The sequence below is a fragment of the Notamacropus eugenii genome, chromosome 7 (genome assembly GCF_028372415.1).
Source record: "Notamacropus eugenii isolate mMacEug1 chromosome 7, mMacEug1.pri_v2, whole genome shotgun sequence".
Classification (NCBI taxonomy): domain Eukaryota; kingdom Metazoa; phylum Chordata; class Mammalia; order Diprotodontia; family Macropodidae; genus Notamacropus; species Notamacropus eugenii.
Window position 1 is genome coordinate 78,217,150 of NC_092878.1, and position 22,335 is coordinate 78,239,484.

The 22,335-nt window shown below is 37.7% G+C and overlaps 1 protein-coding gene across 17 annotated transcripts in view; it reads left to right on the forward strand.

The window, feature by feature from the left end:
- TDP1 (tyrosyl-DNA phosphodiesterase 1) overlaps positions 1-22,335 on the forward strand; it is a 181,345-nt gene that overhangs the window by 130,995 nt on the left and 28,015 nt on the right. For 10 of the 17 annotated variants that reach the window (XM_072622825.1, XM_072622818.1, XM_072622820.1 and 7 more), the window contains one exon: positions 3,776-3,878. The exons of 4 other annotated variants lie outside the window; for them this stretch is intronic. In XM_072622825.1, coding sequence (XP_072478926.1) covers positions 3,776-3,878 — 103 coding nt within the window. Of the gene's footprint in view, positions 1-254; positions 1,062-1,084; positions 1,214-3,775; positions 3,879-16,253; positions 16,398-22,335 lie in introns of those variants that run through there. 3 more of the 17 variants (XR_011970128.1, XR_011970127.1, XM_072622831.1) reach the window with 3 other exon arrangements.

Below are 22,335 nucleotides of genomic sequence, written 5' to 3' on the forward strand. Positions count from 1 at the left end.
TGTGGCCTGTGCAGGCCGCTGCCTAAGACCAGAGGTATGGAAGGCCCTTCTGCCTTCCTGGCCAGCTGAAAAAAACTTGTCACTGACCTTTGGCGCCTGTGGGTTGAGGTATCTTCAAACCCGCTGCTGCTTCCGTGACTAGAGATTCTGCCCCTGAGGGCTGTTTGGGAGCTGAGGCACGTGGCTAAGGCTGGGCTGGGCTTGGAGCTCCACTCAGTGTCCGGTGCAACTGACGTTTCCCCTGGGCCTTTCAGGTCACCCTGGGCTGGAAATCTCCACTCGGTTGTTCTCCACTTCTTCTGCTCCAGAATTTTTTGAGAGTCCCTCTCTACAGGTATTTTGTGGGCTGTGTGGGGAGACCCGGCATGTGTGTGTCTTTCTACTCCGCCACCTTGGCTCTGCCCCCTCTATAAATCTTTAAAGGATCAGAATGGGCATTTTTCAGTGAAAGAAATTCAATCTATCACTAGCCATATTTTTAAAAAATTCTCTAAATCTCCAATAGATACATGCTACAAATTAAAACAAGTCTAAAGTTCATTTGGCATCTGTCATATTGGCTAAGATGAAAAAAGAAGAAAATGACAAATGCTAGAGTGTCTGTGGGAAAACAGGGATTTTAACACACTATTTCTTGGAGGTGTGAATTAGTCCGGTCATTTTGGAAAACAATTTCAAACTATGCCTCAAAAAGTATTAAACTATGTACCTTTTGTCTCAGCAGTACTGCTACTAGATCTGTACTTCAAAGAGATTTTTATTTTAAATGAGGAAAGGACTCTATACAAAAATATTTAATATCTTTTTGTGGTGGCGTTGAATTGGAAACTAACCAGATGTCCATCAGTTGTGAAATGATTGATTAAGTTGCAGTATATTAATATGATTCGTTATTGTTGTACTGTTAGAAATGATAAAGTAGGTTTAGAAAAACTTGGATGAACTGATGCAAAGTGAAGTAAACAGAACCAGATGAACAATTTATGCAATAATAGCAATATTACAACAGTAATCTGCTTTAGTAATTTAGTAACCCTGGTCAACACAATGAGTAGTTACATTTCTTTCTCTTTTTTGTTTTGAGGGGCCAAGACAAGGCAGTTGAGGTTAAGTGACTTGCCCCAAGGTTACACAGCCAGTGTCAGGTATCTGAAGGTAGATTTGAACTCGGGTCCTCCTGACTCCAGGACCGTTGATCTCTTCACTGCGCTGGGTAGGTAACCCACTAACTGCCCCAACTGATTACATTTCTAAAGGACTTTTGTTGAAACATGCTATTCCTCTCCAGATAAGAAGCTTATAGCACCAGAATGCAAATCTAAAAATATTTTCTTCTCTTTTTTTTTTGGGTGGGGGGAGAGATAGAGGGAAGAGAACAGTAAAATATGGCCAATATGGAAATTTCTTTTGAATGACTATACATATTTTTATTAGGTTTTATTTTTCCTCCCTTATGGGTGGAAGAAGGGAGGGAGAAGTGAGAGAATTTAGAACTGAAAATATAGTTTGGTTCAAAATACAAAAGCAAAGAACCGGACTCCCTGAAAAACATGATTTAAAAAAAATTCTAGACAAGGTATTTCAAGAAACCATAATTAAAATCTGCCCATACCTATTAGAATTAAAGGGTAAATAGAACATAGAAACAATCTATGGCCTGAAATAACCCCTAAAAGGAAAAGGCCCCAAATCATGAGCTTGCCCTGTCAAAGAATAAATACTGCAAACATTGAGAAAGAAATAATTCATCTACCAAACAACTGTAGTCAACAAGCCTCACATGAGGCTTAACAACTTTTATTCAAAATGAGGGAGATCTGAAAATACAGTATTCTAAAAGGTAAAAGAAAGGAACTTACAGCCAAGAATAACTTACCCTGCAAAACTGTGTATGATCCTGTTGGGAGACAAATGGATCTTTAATGAAATAGAATATATAGGGCAACATTTTTGATGAATGAAATGGATATCAAAGTCTCAAAAAACCTAGAAGGGTCAAATTTATTTGGATCATTGGAGTAGTGATGTAGTGTTAATATTGTAATAAAGTTAGGAGAAGAAATCTGTCACTTCAGAACTTTAGTGTCATCAAAGGTGAACTGAATTTACAAAACAGAGGACCTGAGGCTGCACTGGTTGTGTTCTGAGGGTTTGAAAAAAGAAAAAGAGAAGGTAAAAGGAGTAAAATAATGTAGAAAGGAGGAAGAAATGGGTAAATTTTGCTGATGCTCATAATTGGGATGCACGAGAAGAGTATAAAAACATGGAGGGAGGGAGGGTTGGGGGAGTAGTCATCAGAGGAATCTCATTCTTGTTTGAAATGGACTGAGGTGGATTACAGAGAAAGGGAAGGAGAAGGAAGCAACCTCACACGCAGTTTTATATAGAAATACTTCAATCCCAACAAGGAAGCAAGTAAGGATGATGGATGGGGGTGGGGAGGAGAGGGTGAATGAAAGAAAAGTAAATTCTAGGAAGGGAAAAATCACAAGCAAAACAAATTTATTGATCCTAAAGAGAAGATTGCTTGGAGGTAGGGAAGAAAAAGTAAAGAATTAGAATACAAGGAGACTCCTTGGATCTCTTAGACAATTCAAGAATGACTAAAAACTTCTGATCTCTGAATATAATGGAATATTAGTGCAATAAGAAATGACAAAAGAGGCAATTTCAGAGAATCCTGGGTTATATGAATGATAGATTTAAATGAACAGAATGGAAGAACTATTTATACAAGGATAACAAGCTATGAAATACTTAAAAACTGTGACCTGTGAAATGACCAACCATGTCTCTGGAAAACCTGTTGACACAAGGTGCATTTTGGAGATGTTTGCTATGTGATTTATGGATTTGTTTTGCTTCACTTTGTTGGTTATAGGTGTTTTTTTTTTCTCCTTTTCCTTTCTGTTTCTTGGTTTTTATGGGGGGGGCCTGAATTACTAATATCAGTGCCTTCAGAAAAAGACATTATAATTTTTTCATGCCAGATGAGGATAAAAGAAAGTTCAGAAGGAAGCGTAAGCCAGGACAGTTTTGAAAATAATGTATAGATTTTATTATGTACTTTTAAAAAATGAACCAGAATGAAAGTGGAATTCATAGTTTCATGTAGAGTCATTTTTTTGTGTGTTTTGGCTATATCTGGAAATTTTCTTTTGTTTAAGTTCAGGAGAAGAAAGTATTTTAACAGTGAAATAGCTAACATTTATTAAACACTTTGTGTTTTACGAAAAGCTTTACATGTTATTTAATCGTCAAAACAACCCATTCTGTAGGTTGAGATTGGGTAAATGACCTTCTCACTATCACATAACTGAATGTCTGAGTAAGGATTTGAATCTGGATCTTCTTGACTCCAAGTCTAGTAATATGTCCTTTGTACTATCTAGCTGTCAAGCCAAGGAATAAACACTAGAATATAGACGCAAAGGTTAGGAGAAAAGTTTTGTGAAATAAATTTTTTGTCCTTTTTATTACCATTAAGAAATTCAGCAATTTCTTATTTTAACTCAGATGTCCTTCAAAGTACTTTAAATTTTTAAATTAAAAAGACTGTTTTAAGGACCTTCAAAGTTACCCTAATTAGTGATTAAATATTGAATATTCAGTCCTTGAGGATTATATAGTACAATAGAATTTAATTGCTTGCTGCAGGAAAGCTAATTACGTGGGCTTTTGTTTTGAAGTTATTTTCTTTCAGCTGTGAGAGTTGAACAGGCATGAAAAGCATTGGTTTGCATAACCAGGCCTGTTTTTCTGCTTTTCTTTGCAGTGCAAACTTATCTAAGGCTGCTTGGGGAGCTTTGGAGAAAAATGGTACCCAGCTGATGATCCGATCTTATGAACTTGGAGTTCTTTTTCTCCCTTCAGCATTTGTAAGTTCCATAGTACATGAATCAGAGATTGTTGATCTAGTGATCAGAGAAGTCAGAATTTTCACATCCTATTTATTTAGCAGTTACCTTCAGCTTAAAATACATATGGAAAAAAATTAACATTTTTAAGTTGTCTTCTTTAAGATGTTTCACTTTGACACTTTAATAAGTTTTCATCCATATGTTGTCTCTTCACTCCTTTTAAAAATTTTGATCCATCCTAATGCTTCCCAAAAATTTCATCAAAATCATCCAGCACATCAGAAAAATCTGATGATGTATGTCGACCCTTACCTCTCTGCAAAGGATTGGGGAGGAGCTATCTTCTCATATCTTTTCTTTGGAACTAAATTTGGTTATGATGATTTTGATGGTTTTACATCGTTAGAGTCATTGTGTATGTTATTTTGCTGATTCTCCGCACTTTATTTTGTACATGTTCGTATAGATTTTTGCATGCTTCTCCATATTCATCATTTTTTATTAAGCATATTTGAGACCTGTTAGCCTCAAGGCATGATACACCTTCTTGGACACCAAAGGTGGATGAGCAGCCCTGAAAAGGGCTCATCAGGTCATCACACCAGAGCTGCTAGTTCTTCTTGAACACATGATGAATTAGAGGGATGTCTACCCCAAGCTACCCTAGCAGAATGGGTAGTTGAGAACAGTTTGTTCCAGTGGGCATGAAGGCAGTTGAAGCAGTTTAGAGCTTGATCAGACATTGAAGAAGCCTACATCATCCACAGAATCCCAGGCCATCTCCAGTTTTCCTGACTTTTGCTTTGCCCCTTGACTTTGATGAACTCTGCCTCACTTAAATCCAGTTCATGTACAGGTCAGAACATTACTTGTGATGTCATTGATCCTCTTTGAAAACAAAGGGATGGACAAAACAATTAAACATAAGATTCCATTACTTTCATGTACCACATTTTGTGTAGACATTCTCCAGTCAGTAGTTATTTAACTTTGTTTCCAGTTCTTTGCTATCCACAAAAGTGATGCTATAAACATTTTGTATCAGTGACCTTCTTGGATTATATGCCTAAGCAATGGAATCTAAGCATAAGTACACTTATATCAAAATGTAAGAAAGTACATTTGAGTCGCTTTCTTTACATAATTCTGAATTGCTTTCCAGAAATGATAACAATTGACAACTCCACTAACAGTGCCCTGATTTCTTCTTGGGTTTTTTTCCTTGCCATTTCTGTCTGGGTCTTCTGCTTTTTGCAGCATTGGGTAAGGGTAGGCAAGAGCTTTGCACAGAGTGTATATAGCTTTTGACCACCCCATCCCTACCACTCTTCTTTTCACATGACTTGGCCAAATCAATATCTTCTACTTTTTGCAAAAGAGTGGGGAACTTACAAGGGGTATGATGACAGAATAATCTCTGTGTTGGATCCACTTATAAGCTGGTTGGTCTTTTTTTGCATCTGTGCCTAGATTGTAGACTGTCAGAAAGGAGTAACCACATAGTGTTAATTTTTAAGTCATTTACCATGTTTAGATTCTTGCTTTTTTGGCCTGTGAATTCAACAGTATGCTTTCTATGTCTGATATATAAATCTTTGTTGGTTTTTTAAGTTAGTATAGATTAGGAGAAAAGTTTAGTCTTCTGCCCTGTTGGTCATTGGGAAGATAATGGTTTACATAAATGAATAATAGGGAAGCATTGAAAGTTCTGAGAATTTTCACAAGTAGAGTACTGTGCAAGATCCATATTGATATTGATTAGGCTGGGGGCTTCCCTTAAACTATTATAGTTGAATGCCAGGGAGCCTCAAAATGGATAGAGTTTGGTGTTGTAGTAATCTGCCTAAAAGCATCGTTAAGTCATATCAACAATTCCTTTTGAGTGGTATAGAGAGATGTCATTTTTTAGTAATCTTACATTTTAGTTAAGGAGTATAAACTCATGAACATTAAATAACACTGCAAGATTTGCATAATAGTTTGTGATAATACTAGCACTTTGGGAGAAATATGTTGTTTCATTGAATTACATTAGAGTAGCTCCAAGTGAGAAACTTCTTTTCCCAACAATTCTTGGGACTCTTGGCTTGTACTAAGATCTTTCTAGTTTAGGCAGTTCTGCTGTGATATAATATATACATTCCATAAAAGCCCCACTATGCAAAATCATTCAATAAAAACCATTGACCTTGGAGGGAGAGCCAAGATGGCAGAGTAGAAGCAGGGACCTGCTTGAGCTCTCCCCCTTTCCCAAGCCCCTCAAAATACCTGTAAAAAATGCCTCTGACCAAAATCTAGAGCAGCGGAAGCCACAAAATGACAGAGTGAAACAGATTTCCAGCCCAAGACAATCTGGAAAGTCAACAGGAAGGGACTATTGCACCAGACTTGGAGCATAGCACGGCTTACATTGAGCTTGCACAGATGGGACTGGAGCAGGCCTCAGGGTGCTAGATTGTTGGCAGCTGCTGTGGTTTCCAGACTTCTCAACCCACAAATGGCAAAGACAGCTTCAAAGATCAGTGAGAAAGCTTTCTCACCTGGGTGAGAGGGGAGCATGGTCCAGCCTTAGGACAACAGCATCCACCGCTGCAGTGGCAACAGCCTACAGGTGGTAGGAGAATTGAGCAGCTGATCTGGGTTGCAGTGCTGGGGTGAGGAGAAGCTAGTGTGGCAGAGCTGGTGGCGACTGTGGAGAGGGAATGCTACTCACAGTTCCATGGCAGAGAAGGGTGCCTGTGGTTGCTCACAGACCAGAGCACAGGCCTCCTCTGAATGAGAGGAGTAAACACTTCTGCTTTGATTATACCACTTTGGAGCAACTGAGAATTTATAAATCTCTAGAGATATCTCTGAAAACAGTTGCACAAAACCTCTGAAACTTAGGGTAGCTCACCCTCCACTTAACAAAGAGCTCAAAAGCCAAGTAATTGACTGGGGAAATGTCCAAAAGGGGGGGGAAATAAGAATATAGAAGATTACTTTCTTGGTAAAAAGGTATTTTCTTCCATCCTATTGGAGGAGGAAGATCAAAGCATACAGCTGGAGGAAAACAAAGCATGTGGCCAGAGGAAGATAGCAAGGTGGAGGCTCCCAAAAAAATATGAAATGAACTCAGGCCATGGAAAACTCAAAAAGGATTTTGAAAATCAAGTAAGAGAGAAGTAGAGGAAAGGGAAGAGAAATGAGAGCAATGCAAGAAAATCATGAAAAATAAGTCAACAGCTTGCTCTAAAGGAGATTCAAAAAAATGCTGAAGAAAATAACCCCTTTAAAAATAGACCAACCCAAATGGCAAAAGAGATCCAAAAAGCCAATGAGGAGAAGAATGCCTTAAAAAGCAGAATTGGTCTAATGGAAAAGGAGGTCCAAAAGCTCACTAAAGGAAATAATTCCTTAAAAATTATAGTGGAGAATATGGAACCTAGTGACTTTATGAGAAATTAAGAAATTATAAATCAAAACCAAAAGGATAAAAAAAATAGAAGACATTGTGAAATATCTCATTGGAAAAAACAACTGACCTGGAAAATAGATTCAGGAGATATAATTTAACAATTATTGGTCTAAAATAGCCTAGACATCATCTTTCAAGGAATCATCAAGGAAAACTGCCCTGATATTCTAGAACCAGAGAATAAAACAGAAATGGAAAGAATCCACTTATCACCTCCTGAAAGAGAGCCCAGAAGGAAAACTCCTGGAAGTATTGTACCAAATTCCAGAATTCCCAGGTCAAGAAGAAAATATTACAAGCAGCCAGAAAGAAACAATTCAAGTATTGTGGAAATACAGTCAGGATAACACAGGATCTAGCAGCTTCTACACAAAGGGATTAGAGAATTTGGAATATGATATTCCAGAGGTCGAAGGAGGTAGGATTAACATCAAGAATCACCTACCCAGCAAAACTGAATATGATACTTCAGGGGAAAAATAATCATTCGGTGAAATAGAGGACTTTTCAAGCATTCTTGATGAAAAGACCAGAGCTGAGTAGAAAATTTGACTTTCAAATACAAGAATAAAGAGAAACAGATAAACAGGAAAGAGAAGCCATAAGGAATTCATTAAAGTTGAACTTTTTGCTTGCCTACATAGAAAGATATTATTTGTAACTCATGAGATCTTTCTCAGTATTAGGGTATTTAGAGGGAATATGTGTGTGTGTGTGTATGTGTATATTATATATGTGTGTCTGTTTTTGTATCGTGAATATATCTCTTCTCTCTTAGTCTGTGTAGTCAAGAATTTACTCTTCTATAAAGAATGGATTATCTAGAGAATGCCTTGTAACTGCATAGGGCAAACTAAGGGCTATTGGAAAATGTTTATTATTATTTATACTTTCCATATACAGAAGAACCAGTGTTGTCTTGAAGTATGAATGGACTTTTGATTTTGTGACTGTGTCTTTTCTGTTAGACTACATCAAAAATTTTTAGTGTGTAGTCTGTGAACTTATTTTTTAAAAAAAATTCTGATAAACTATATTTCAGTAAAAATGGAATTATGATCCTGTGCATTTTATTTTATGCATTTAAAACTGTTACTTTGAGGTATCTGTAGGCTTCGCCAGACTGCCAAAAGACTTTATAACACAAAAAGGCAAGGACCCTTTAAATTAAATAGTTGAAAGAAAGGAATTTTCTTAAATTTTGATTCTTATTGAATCTTTGATATGACCATTCTTCCTGCTAATTTTATTAGATGAGGAGAGAGATGGGACAGCTAAGTGGCACAGTGGATAGAGTGCCAGGCCTGGAATCAAGATGACCTGAGTTCAGATCCACCCTCAGACATTTATTAGCTGTGTGTGACCCTGGACAAGTCACTTAACCCTGTTTGCTTCAGTTTCCTCATCTGAAAAGGAGCTGGAGAAGAAAATGGTAAACCACTCCAGTATCTTTGCCAAAGAAAACCCCAAATGAGGTCATGGAGAGTCAGATAAGACTGAAAAGACTGAACAATAACAGCATCAGAATTGGGAAGTATGCCTTTGATTTCACAGGTACAGGCAACTTCCTGGTGAGGAAACTTCCTCTACAAATTCAAGTCAGTACTTTCTCTGTAACTTACAGTCTTAGAGAGTTGCCTCGGGCACTTTGAGGTTAAGTGACTTGCTCAGGGTCACACAGTTTACATGTATCAGAGCTATTAACTTGAATCCAAGTCTTCCTAACTCCTTGACCAGGTCTGGATCCACTGTGCCTTGCAGTGAATTTGGCAATGGTATCTATTAGTCAACCAATATTAAACTATTTTTTTAACCATAGTATATTTAGAATCACAAAATATTAAAACCGGAAGAGGTTTTAAAGATTATTTAGTCCAACCTCGTCATTTTATTGATAAGATAATTTAGCTAGGTAAATGAAGTACCTTGTTTGTTGTTTAGCTAGTGACAATTCAATTCAACATTTATTGAGTAATGACCAAAAGATGCTAGCTAGCTTCTGAGTAGCTTTTAGCCATAATTAAATAAAACCTTTTTGAATTGAATTGTATTAACTGACTGAAAAGGGAGCACAGTTCTTTCTTCCTATCAAGGAAATGGTAACCTGGGGAAGAACCACATTTCTTGCCTCTTAAACTAGTGATTTTCTATCAGATCACAGTCATTACAACAGTAATAGAATGTCAGAATTAAAGACTTAAAGACACCATTGCACTTTTGGATCACTTTCATTCTTAGGATTTGTTTCCCCTTTCTTTGTAACTTCTGCTCATTGCTCCTAGCTCCATTCTCTGAAGCCAAATAGAGCCATCTTGTGATAGGAAGAGTATCTACCATTGTCCTCTTCCACTGTGGGCTGGACTGGTTCTTTTTCTTAAAACGTTGAAACTTCCTTAACTCAAGGGACTTAAAGCCTTAGTCTGTCATCATCGTAGCTTGCCAGTCGCTGAAGTACAAAAAAATTACAAGATGTTCCAGCTCACACCGCTGCTTGACCAGCAGATAGCAATGGGTCATTGAGGGGCAGGGGAGTTAACTCTTGCCTGAAACAATGCAGTGTCCTCAGTGGGGATCCTTATTGAATATCCTTTACCTCTTTCAGCTAAGTGAATCTTCTTTGATTAACTGTCCAGTGTTCAAGTCTTTCTTTTCCTTCCATATCGAATGTAAATAACTAGGGAAACTTGTCAGGCCTTTTGTATAACATGCCTAATCTCTTTTTTATGTGATATTTCTCTTCCAGTGCCTTAAGATGACTATAGTTTCTTCTAAGTCTTCTTTCCATTTTAAACTTGCGCATACAGTGTGAGCTCAAGGCCTTTCACCATTTTGATGACTCTAATTTTGGCTACTTTCCAGTTGAGTTGTTCTTTCTAAAAGATGGTATTCAGAGCATAGTATTGCAAATGTGGTCTGATTAGGATGCACTGTATTACTTATAGTGCTTTCTTTTCATCCAGAGCAGTTGGGAAATTAGGTGTTTGGCTTAATCAAATATTCCCAGTTAACTGAGGTTTGTCAAATCTATCATACTAGTATTACTGATTTTCAAATAAAAACAAAGAAAGTCATAATCAACATAATGTAAAGACATCTCTGGATGATATAATGCCTTGGGTTTATTCTCATGAACATTAGTTACTAAGAGCACTGGATTTGAAGTTGTAGAACCTAAGTTTGAATGCTGGCTTTGCCACTTAGTAGTACCTGTATAATCCTCTATTTGCAAATCATTTCACTTCTCTGGGACTCAGTTTTCTCATTAGTAAAAAGGACATTAGACAGTAGCTAAGGACCTTCATAAGAGGTTGAAAGCTAGGTAAAAATCTGTTTATTTGTACTTTCTGGTCAGATATTTTATGTAAAAGAATTTTCTCTGTATCTGTTTCTTACATATGTAACCCTGTCCTATTGCTTCCTGTCTGCATTGCCCTATACTAAAACTATGAGGAATACAAAAGAAATAGAAAACATAGCCCCTGCCCTTGAAGAGATTTAAGACTTCTTGGAGAGATGTAGGAAATATGTAGGAAAATAGAAAATACAAAGATGATCAGATATACTTTGTGCATAGTAGACTAGTTATGACAAACTCAAGTAGAAATGAAGGGCAATATTGTTTTAGAAAACCACAAATTAATTTTATCTGTGTTGTATTTTTATATATTTTTTTAAACATTTCCCAATTGCATTTTGATTTGTTTCCCTCAGTGAGTTTGACACCTCTGTAATGAAACAATTAGTAAATTGTCAGTGATTACCCAAGTCATAACTACTACTTAACTGGTATTGAAGTTTAAACATCTTGATTCCATACCAGTGTCTAAGAGTGTCAGTTTCTGAATTTCTTTAATTTAGTGATAGATTTTCTCATACCATTTTTTTTTTTCAGTTTTTCATTGCAAGAATCTTCACATTTCCTCTGAAAGTTGTTGTGTTTTTTTGGCTTTGTTTTATTTTTGCCAGGAGAATAATTAGTCCATCAGAAAGTAGACTTCTTTCCTTTCACAAAGATTCCACTTTCAATTTTATTTTTCTACTTAAAAATCAACATTTTTTTCCCTAAGTTTGCAGGTTCAGGGCCATCACATAGACCTTTTTTTAATAGAAATAACTGTTCTGATCTTATGTCAATTAGATTTTCAGTTCTTTTAATTGAGAGAGTACATTTTGCCCTCTTTTATCTCCTTTGATGCTTAAAACACACTGGCACAATATAGGAGATGATTATTTCAGACTTGGAGAATTTAATTGAATATAATTTCTTCAAGGGGAGTAGATATTATACCTCTGATCCTTGTTTATGGTACAGAATCTTTATTTTTTAAAAAATGAAGTGTTCTCTGTTCTTGTAGCACATTGCAGTTTATACAATGCTTTATTCACAGCAGTCCTGTGAGACTAATTAGTGAAAATATTCATCCTATTTTGCAGATCAGGAAAATAGTTCAAGAAGAAGATACAGTGTGCTACTTAAGACCTCATGGTTAGTAAGTTGTAGAACTAAGCCAGACCTTTTCGATGCACTCTCAAGTCCATTCTTGGCCTCAGTTTCCTCATCTGTAAAATTAAAAAGGCTGGACTAGATCACTGGTTCTCAAAGTGTGGTCCATGGATCCTTGGGAGTTCCCAAGACCGTTTCTGGGGGTCCTTGAGGTCAAAACTATTTTCATAATAATGCTGACTTGTTACTTGCCTTTTGTATTCTCATACAACAGAGTTTTCCCGAGGCTGTATGATCTGTACTTAAAAGATTTAGCTGTAGATATGAAGACTGAGTGCAGGTTAAATCATATTTTTTTAAATTTTCTTTTCCTTTTTTTTTCAGCATGACTAATATGGAAATATATTTTATATGACTTCACGTGTATAATGGGTATCATTGCTTACCTTCTCAATGTGTGGGGGAGAGGCGGAAGTGTGGGAGAGAATTTGGAACTTAGAATTTTAAAAAGTTGATGTTAGAATATTATTGGGAAATGTTTAACAAAATAAATAAAAGTGCAGAAAGAAGAAATGGTGAAGACTGAGTTCTCTGCAGAATTGTACTTTTACCTTAAAATGGATGAATCTCTAGACCTGATTAGATTTGCTCTTTTACTTGTATACATTCAGTATTGACACCACCTGATCATTGAAGATCTTTTATGGGAATGCTTGGTGACAAACACAAGGGGTACATAAATATTCAAAGTGTTGAATAGGAATTTTGAACTATATGATATATCCAAGAACCACTGTGTTGACATTTGCACTGATCTTGCAAATGCAGTGGTGTTTCAAACTTCTGGTGTCTTAGCGTAAATCATAATAGTGGCAAGAAACTGTACTGTTAGTAGTTGCGTTCTTTACTGCCAGGCACTCACAGAAGAAAAAAAGAACCCAGTTTCGATTAAGAATGTCCTCAGTGAAACAATAAATATTATTAATTTTATTAAATTTGACCTTGAGTAAACATAATATTCTACGACAAAATAGGTCTTCTTGCTACATACCCAAGTACAGTGGTTGTCTTGTGGAAGACACTTGTACAATTATGTGAGTTGTGAGCTGAAGTAGTCGCTTTTTTCATGGAACACCCTTTTTACTTGAAAGAATGAGTGACAGACTATCTACTTGAATAATTGACAGATGTTTCCTTGAGAATGAATAAAGTGAGCCTGTCACCCTCAAGGAAAAGAATTTGACGGGATTTATTGCCAGTGATAAAATTCAAGTTTTCAATTGAAAATTAGAATTTTGGAAACATATATCTACCACTTTGAGCTTGACAGTTTCCTGATATTTAAAGACTTTTCTGATGAGATTGGTGGTGATATTAGTGAATGTGATTTTTTTTTGATATCGCAAAGTGAAATGTGTCAACATCTGGATGATCTGCTTAACTTATTGAACCAACATTTTTCAAGGGACCAATGTATAATGTTAATAAAATCACATACTAGTGAAAGATCCATTCAAAGTGCAAGATAGAACAATGAATTTTAATAGAGCATGTAACACAACATGAAAAGTTCTTTGATATAGTTTCTAACCCTCTACACTACAAGTAACTGTTAAGAAGCTACTATTTGTACAGTTTTGGCATATTATCAAAGAAGAATATCCACAATGATCTGAAAAAGCAACTAAAATTCTCCTCCCTTTTCCAGTTTTCTATGTGAATTCAGATTTCCTTCATATACTTCAACCAAAACAACATTAAAACAGATTAAATGCAAAAGCAGACATAAAAACCTTGCTCTTTTATTAATCCAGACATTAAACAGATTTGCAAAAATGTGAAACAGTGCCATTCTCACTAATTTTTTTTGTTTTCCAAAATATAGTTATTTATCATTAAACATCATAAAACATGAAAAATGTTATTTATATTAACATATAATGGTTTTTTAAATGAATAAAATTTAAAAATTTTCTAATATGATAAATATCAATAGATCTGACCCCAAGAATAAAAGTTAGCTTTGTCATCCTCATTAATTTTTAAAAGTGTAGAGGGATCCTGAGACCAAAAAGTTTAAGAACCACTGGACTAGAAAGCTCTGGGCCCTCTCTGCTTTAAATTCTCTGACTCCAAGCACCTGGCTTTTTCCTTTTCACCATTCTGCCTCAAAATCATGGCAGCATTTCTTAATTATTGGTGGTCCAGTGCATCAAGCGCCAGGACTGGTCAGGAAGACTCATCTTCCTGAATTCAAATTTGAATTGGCACTTACTAGTTGTGTGACCCTGGGCAAGTCACTTCACTCTGTTTGCCTCAGTTTCCTCATCTGCAAAATGAGCTGGAAAAGGAAACAAAACCATTCCACTGTCTTTGCTAAGAAAACCCCAAATAGGGTCATAAAGAGTCAAACATGACTGAAAAATGATTAAACACCACCCAAAATGAGAACTACTTGACTTTTCATAAGATTTTAATTTTTGTTACTTTGAGTCTAGATCTCCCAATCTTGCCTGAGCTAGAAGTGTAGTCCCTATTTGAATACTGATCATTACAGAAGCTTTTTTTTCCAGCTTGAGCAAGTTTGTGTCACCATAGGCAGTCTGGTGACCTAACACTCCAGGGGGCTCACCATATTAAAGTTGAATTTAATGCAGAGTCTGGATTAGCTTTAGCCCCACTGTAGCTCACAACTCTTGAACCCAAGGGGCCCACCAACCCCAACCTTTCCAAAAGCATGATTTAAAGGTATGTGCTTCCATGCTCAGACATGAATAGATTTCAGTCAATTAATATCTTAAGCCTGAATTACCAAATCAGCCAAATAATCTCTGCTGGTACTACTTTACTGATGTAATACAAGAGAAAGAAAGAAAATTTTAAAAAAAGAAAATCTATATCTTTTTGATTTTGTACTTTAAATGTAACCTATCTTTGAGCACTGCATGTCCACAACACCCACATTTCTGAGTTATCAGCAGCCAGTGTTGCAATTTTTGTTCTTTAGACTAGTAAGTTGCCCTGATCACGAGGTATTCCAGAGCACATACTTTTGCTGTAAATTGTGCTTTCAACAACATTTTGCATCTAAAATATTTCCAATCTGTAATGTTGCTGAGTTTCAAAGGAAACTCAGAAACTTTAAAAATTTCTCCTTAGGCATGATAATAAGTGTCTGTTTTCAGAGAGCTCTGGGCCAGTGATATATGACATTCCTTAAGGTTGTGAGGTATTTCTCAGTTCATGCCAGGAGATAGGAATGACATTGTTCACCCACTTAGATGGGGAAGGGTCCCCTAAAACACATAAGACCTCTGGTAGTTGACTGGGAAGGCTAGAAGTTTCAAGGTAACCATTTACTAAATTGCTCCTGTTTTTCTGCACCTTTCTGAATGAAATAATTGAACCTTAAGCTAATTATAACTTACATTTATATTTTATATTACATTGAAATTGAAATTATCACATTTAATCTTCATAACAGCCCTGTAAAATAGGGATGATATACATATATATTGTATATAATATTATCTATCATGTATGTATGTGTATATTCATATACACATGTGTATGTGTTGTGTGTGTGTGTATAGTATGTTCCAAAAGCCTTGGTTCAGGGACAGGGAGGAGGGTGTAGAGGGAGAGGAGAAGAGAGTATGGGAGAGAATGAAAGAATACTGGGAGGAGAGAATATGAGACAGAGAGAATAGAGGGAAATATGAGAGTATGAGAAGAGAGTGAGAGAAAACAAACAAGTACATAAGCATCTTAAGGTTTAGGGAATGTTTTTACATACCTCCTTTAGTTGATTGTCACAGCAATTTCCTTCTTTTCAAAAAGGGAAACTGAGGCTCAGCCTTTAATAATTTTTCCACTATCACCTGGCTACCAAGTGGCAAATCAGGGACTTGAATATAGGCCTTTTTTACTCTCAAACTCTTTGTTCTTTAGACCATATTTTCTGGAAGAAATAAGCCCAACTTTGCAGTGTGCCTAACCTCGAGGCCACATGTGGCCCTGTAGGTGCTCAAGTATGACCTTTTCACTGAGTCCAAGTTTTACAGGACAAATCCTTTTATTAAGGAGATTTGTTCTGTGAAGTTTGGATGGAGTCAAAAGGCTACACCCAAGGACCCAGAAAGAAGGCCATATGTGGCCTCTAGGCTACAAAGACCTAAGAAGTCATCTAATCCAACTACTTTATTTTACAAATTAATAACATGAGACTCAGAGGTTAAAGTGGCTAGCTGTTTCATTGTCTTTGTTAAACAGTCCTATGATTACAGCAATAGCTAATGTCAAAATCTCTTTTGCCTTTTTTATTAATAGATGATATTAGCAATATTAGCATTTAGTGCTATTAGTAGTAATGACAATTAGTAATAATTGGAGACTTTTGTGTTCAGAGGGTTCTTTAAATTTGCAATTTAATTTACTTTCACAATAATGCTATGAGGTAGGTAATATGAGTATTACCAACCCTCTTGTACAGCTTAGAAAAATGAAGCAATAGTGTGTGCATTTTGTGGCAAGAGCTTATACCAAGATGGCTGCAGAGTCAGAGGACAGAAGGGAGTGAAAAACAAGAGATGAAGGTAATAGACTCAACAGGATCTGTAACAGATTGATATTTAAGGTGAGTGCAAATAAGTATCTGCCTCCAATTGTTACTCTAAAGGATTGCATCAGCTGTCAACAACATGGTGGGGGCTTAGAACCAACAGGTCTCTTTCTCCCACTACCACACCTCTTCCCATTGGGAGAAGCACTATTCCAGTAAATTTAGTCACTGACTTCCACATTCCACATGTCCAGAAGAAATGTCATCATATTTCCTCCCAAATCCTCTTCCTAACTTACCTATTTGCAACATCATTGTCATCAACCAGTCTTTCTCTCATTCATTCCCCATCTCTAATCAAATTGTCCAATCTCATCAGTTCTGTTCCCCCCAGCATCTCTCCCATTCTCATACCACAGCCATCCTAATTCAGAATTGTTATCAGTTCTCACCCAGACTATTGTCTTCTAATCTAATCCTTTTGTTAAGTCACTCCCCATTCCTGTCTGTCCTCCACACAGCTACCAAAGTGATTTTCCTGAATTACAGGGCTGACCTATTCCCCTGTTCAGTAGACCCTTTTCAATAACCCTCTTCTCTCTAGGATCAAATTATAAAATCTTCTCTTTGGTATTTAGTGTTTAAAGCCCTTCCTGGGAAACTTTCCTGCTCAATTATGTATCATTCCCCTTCACACATGCACACACACCGTCCTGTCCCATCTCCCTCCCCCTCCCCCCCCAAACACACACACGATTATTTAGCCTTACTAGACACTGAATTATTCCTAAAGATTCTCCATCTCTCTGCTCTAGGGGTATAGGCTGCCCACCATGCCTGGAATGCCTTCTCTACTTACCTCCAGCTCTCAGAACCCTTTTGTTTCCTTAAAGGCTAAACTCAGTCTCTGTCTTCTACATCATTCCTTTCCTCATCTCCCTACCAATATTCTTCCCTCCAAATCACTTTGTGTCTGTTTTTTTGTATTATTTCATATGTACTTTGTAGGTTTTTTCCCTTGGCTAATTGTAAATTCCCTGTGTTTCAGGGACAGTCACTTTTTTCATTGCATCCCCACCTCTTATCTCTGCATGTAATAGGAGCTTAATAAATGCTGGTTGAGTCATTGATTGGTGAGAACACTTGTAGGTAATTCCACTTACGTAGTTAATAGACACAGAGTTGGAAGAAATCCTCGACACCCTCTGGCCCAAATTCTTAATTTCATAGATCAGAGAGCGTAACATAACTGATGATTTAAAACTAGCCCCTGTTAATGCAGTGGATGGAGCACTGGATTTAGAATCAGGAAGACTTGTCTTCATTCATGAGTTGAAATCCAGCCTGTGGACTGCCTAGGCAAGTCACTTAGCACTATTGCCTCAGTTTCTCATCTGTAAAATGAGCTGGAAGAAAAAATGGCAAACCACTCCAGGATATTTGCCAAGAAAAACACAAATGGGGTCACAAAGAGTCAGACACAACTGAAGAACAACAACCAAAAAAACCTGTTAAGACAGAAGACAAAACAAATAAATGTAGGTATTGTCAGTCATTCAGTACACCTTTATTAATCACCTTCTATATGCCAAACACTGTGCTGAGTGCTAGAGATTCAGAAAAAGGTAAAAGAGAATCCCTGCTTTCAAGGGGCTCACAGACCAGTGGGGGATACAGTAGGGAACCAACTTTACAAATAATATTATCAAGATAAATTGGAAGTAATAACTGAGAGAAGGTGTGAGAACTAGAAGGCTTAGGGGGAAGCTTCTTGTTGAAGGTAAGATTCTAGCTGAGACTTGAAGGAAGCCAGCCTATTAAGGAGGCAGAGATAAGGAGAGTAATCCATGCATGCTATTGAAGTGGAGGATGGACTAACAGGAGAGAGATTGAATCACTGTTCAGCTCTGTAACCTGATATGGCCACTGTGCTATTTGGAAGCGCTAGGTCTCACCCACCCTAAGGTGAGTGCTTGTGGCTGTTAGGGTTTTGCAGAACTTCATTAGGTGCCTATGCATGGTGTCTCATTTTTTTATTCCCTTGGGAAAGTGGACGTTAGGAAATCCCCTAGTTGCTTCTGCCCAGAGTGTCAGAGCAGTCAGAGCATTTCAGTCATTCAGTGATAAAGAAGGCATGGTTCTCCAGGCTCAGCCACATGCTCCGTATCTGCTGTAGTCTGAACAAATTTCCCCTAAGAAGTCTCCAGCAACGCTTTAAAGTTGCCTTTGGTTCATTTCACCGTACAGCAACTGTTTGGGTATCCTGTTCTTTATACTTCAGTAGACTTACAAAATTTTCCTATAAGAAATGTTCCTTCCATGTGAATGGACAAATATTCCAGGAGTTTTGGGGATAGTCCTTTTAAATCTGTGACTGTCAGATTATAGGAGGTAGGTCATCTGGTGGTGTTCTTTGTAGTATAAGGAGACAGTGTAGAATGGGGAAAAGGGTCCTGGACTTGGACAGAAGTGACCTGACAACAAACACTGCCTCTTTCTCTTATTAGCCATATGATCTCAAAGAAGTTGTTTACCAGGATGAGGCAGGTAGGCAGTGAACAGAACATTGGACCTGCAATTAGGAGGACCTGAATTCAAATCTGGCTTTATACTCATGGCTGTGTGAACTTGGACAAGCCTCTTTAACTTATTTTGCCTCACTTTCCTCATCTGTAAACTAGGGATATCTCCCAGGTTTGTTATGAGGATAAAATGAGATAATACATGTAAAGAACTTTGCAAATCTTAAAACACTAGACTTTGGATCACATGAGCAATAGTGGACTATTCTCTCATAACTTTGACTTCTCAAAACTCCCCAAAACAGAAATTATGTGCCAAATATTAAGTAGCTTTAGCTGTTTCCATGCCCTAGAACACCTGGAATTCAAAAGAAGGTTAAAAAAGGCAATCCCCTTAAACCCAGGAACTGATATTTGAGCTCACTCAGCACCAATCTTCTTTTTTCTCATGTTATCAGTATCAGAGCTGCCCCAGTAGGCCCAGGGACACAACATAGGCATGCATCAAATCCCACCACTGTACCTTGGTCCCTGTCCCACCTCCCAGGACAATGGAGATCCCAGCTCCAGGATGCTGAAGTTTGCTTGTGCCTTGACAGCCAGCATGGCCATAGCTCTTCAGAAGTAAAAGCCTGCTGGGAGTGAGGACCTGAAAGCACCAGTGCTGCAAAGCTATGAATTGCCGATGCCGGACCAGAGAACTGAAGAACAGAGAAGTAGGACAGATCACCAGGACAGAACACTGTGCATATGAGCAGCTATGCATCACTCAACCACGCCCAAGGTAAAGAGCACAGTACTCAGCAGGGGCCAATTCGGACAAAAATCAGCTACACTAGAGACCTAGGCTGATGAACCAGTGCAGAAACAGACTGAGATGATTTGAGAGCTAGCTCCCAAGGAAAACCACTATCAGAAGGGAAGTAATCAAAAAGTGAGTGATAGGGAAAATGGAGGGGGGGAGACAAAAGGGGATGGATTGAAATTGTGAAAGAAAAAATAGGAAAAACTGTAAAATAGGAGGAAATAAAGCTTCCATGTCTAATAAATGAGTTCAATCATCTGTGAATAAATACAGCAAAACAAAGCAAAATGATCTGACACTTGATGAAATAGGACCCCGTGGAGTTTGAGAACTTGGGACTTCCCTATGCTAATTCTGAATGGTTTAAAGGAGAGATGAGATTTTTGAGAGCAGAGTTTATGGCCTGCACAAGAAAAATAATGAACAGAATAGAAAAACATATCTTCAGTGACTAACCTCACCAAAGAAACAAAAGAGAGAACAAGAGATTGAGAATGCAAATACTCAGAAGTGAAAGAAAGAGAAGACCTTAGAAGAGAGAAAAATGACATTAAAAATAAGTTCACTGTGCAAGCCAAACATGGATTTCGAAGATAGAATGTGTAGAGAAAACCTAAAGATTATAGGTCTCCCAGAAGAACACAACAGAACAAGAAAATCTTAACTTTTGATGAAGGAAATATTAGAAGAGTATTGATCTGAATTTCTAAACATAAAAAAATGAAGTTCCAATGAAAAGAACTCACAGATTATCTGAAATAAAGCCAACTCTGCAAACTCCGAGACATATAGTGGTTAAATTTGACAATGCAGTTCAGAAACAAATTCTGCAAGCAATCAAGAGAAAGACTTTCACGTACAAAGGAAAGACAAACAACACAAAGTTATTCTGCACCCACTAGACAACATAGGAGGGAAAAGAATAATGTGTTTTGAAGAACAGCCAGAGCTCAGGATGCAGCCCAGGGTGACCGTACAAATCTGAGCTCAACCATAGAGGAGGAAAAAGGACATTGGAAATATAAATAAGAGCGTAAAACATATTTAGAAAGGAAGCTGGAACTGAAGAGTGTACGTGCTTCGCAAGCAGAAATGCAGAAGGAGTGAACAAATGCAGCAGCAAGGATAGCAAGGTCAGCAAACTAACAATAGAGAGACCAGTAAGAGACTTGTTAAAAGTACACAAAGAAACAGGGTTGAAGGCAGAAATCTGGTAGAGGTAATAGTAAAGAGGCAGACGAGGGGGCGTTATGGACTGAACCTAACAACACCCTTCCTGCAGGTGAATGCTTTTGTGGGACCACATGACAGCATAAAAGAGTACAAAAAGGGGGATGGAGGGGAGCAGGGGAATAGAGAGGAATGAGGGATGTATCTGGGGTTAAGTCAAGGCTAGCAGTTAGGGGAAGGTGATCTCTGTGGTCTCAGAGCAGAGCCTAAAGGGGAGTGGTTGAGGAAGATGAAGGAAAGATTGAAAAGGGAGTTTGTGTGAGGAAGGAGGTTCTACTTTGAAGGTGAGAGGGGGTTTCACTGATGAATACTCCTGTGAGTGAAGACAGATCTTTGGTGTAGATGAGGTCCTTGCACTGGATGAGGCCTGGGGATTTTGGTGCTTGAAAAGTCAACTTGTCCTTGGGGGTGGAGGGGAGGAGATGGGACTACTGGGAAGCAATTCGCACCTGGGGGAGTGGGAGAGCATGGAGCTAGGGAAGAAATGTCCAGGCTGGTATAGAGGAAAAGGTCAACAAGAGAGAGTGTAGAGCAATAGTGAACAGCACTATCATGGACATGGTCGGGGCAATGTCTTCTGTGACACTTATAGTAATTGGCATTGTTCTGAAAAGGAGGCACAGTGGAAAAGGGGAGTCCATGGGGCAGGCCCAAGTTGTCAGTGGTAGATTGCACCTAGAGTGGAGATTCTAGAGTAGATGCCTTTGAAGTTTTGATAGCATGTAGAATACAGAGGAAAAACAGAGACCTCATAATTATAGGTGTCATGAATTAGTGAGTAAAAGTCTAGAGTAAACTGAAAGAGGATGGCTGGATAATGAATAAGAGAAATCCTCTTGGAAAAGGGCACAAAAAATGATATTTAAAAACTAAGGAACAGGTCAAGCTGAAAGGGAGGAAAGGGCGAATATCAAATGGGAAGAAGAGGTGAGTGGTGAGGTGAAGAGTACTAGTGAGACTAGGACCACCTCAAAAATTATTAAAGTCCTTAAAAATATTAAAGTAACTGATGAATAATAATACTATGTTTAAAGCAAAAGAAAATTGAAGCTGAAAAGTTTCTGTATTGATACCATTAATGAATAATAATTAATGAATAAGAAGGGAAATGGTCAAATGGGGGAAAAACTATTTGTATCAGATTTCTCTGAAAAGAGTTTGATATCCATCATATATGGGCAGTTAGGTAACACAGTGGATAGAGTACCACGCCTGGAGATGGGAAGACTCATCTCCCTAATTTCAAATCCAGCCTCAGACACTCACTAGCTGTGTGACCCAGGGCAAGTCACTGTTTGCCTCAGGTTCCCAAATGGAAAATGAGCTAGAGAAGGAAATGCAAACCATTCCAGTATCTTTGCCAAGAAAACTCTAAAGGGGGTCAGGAAAAAGTGAATGTGACTGAACAACTGAACAAGACATTCAAGATTTATATCTATGTATCCATCCATCCATG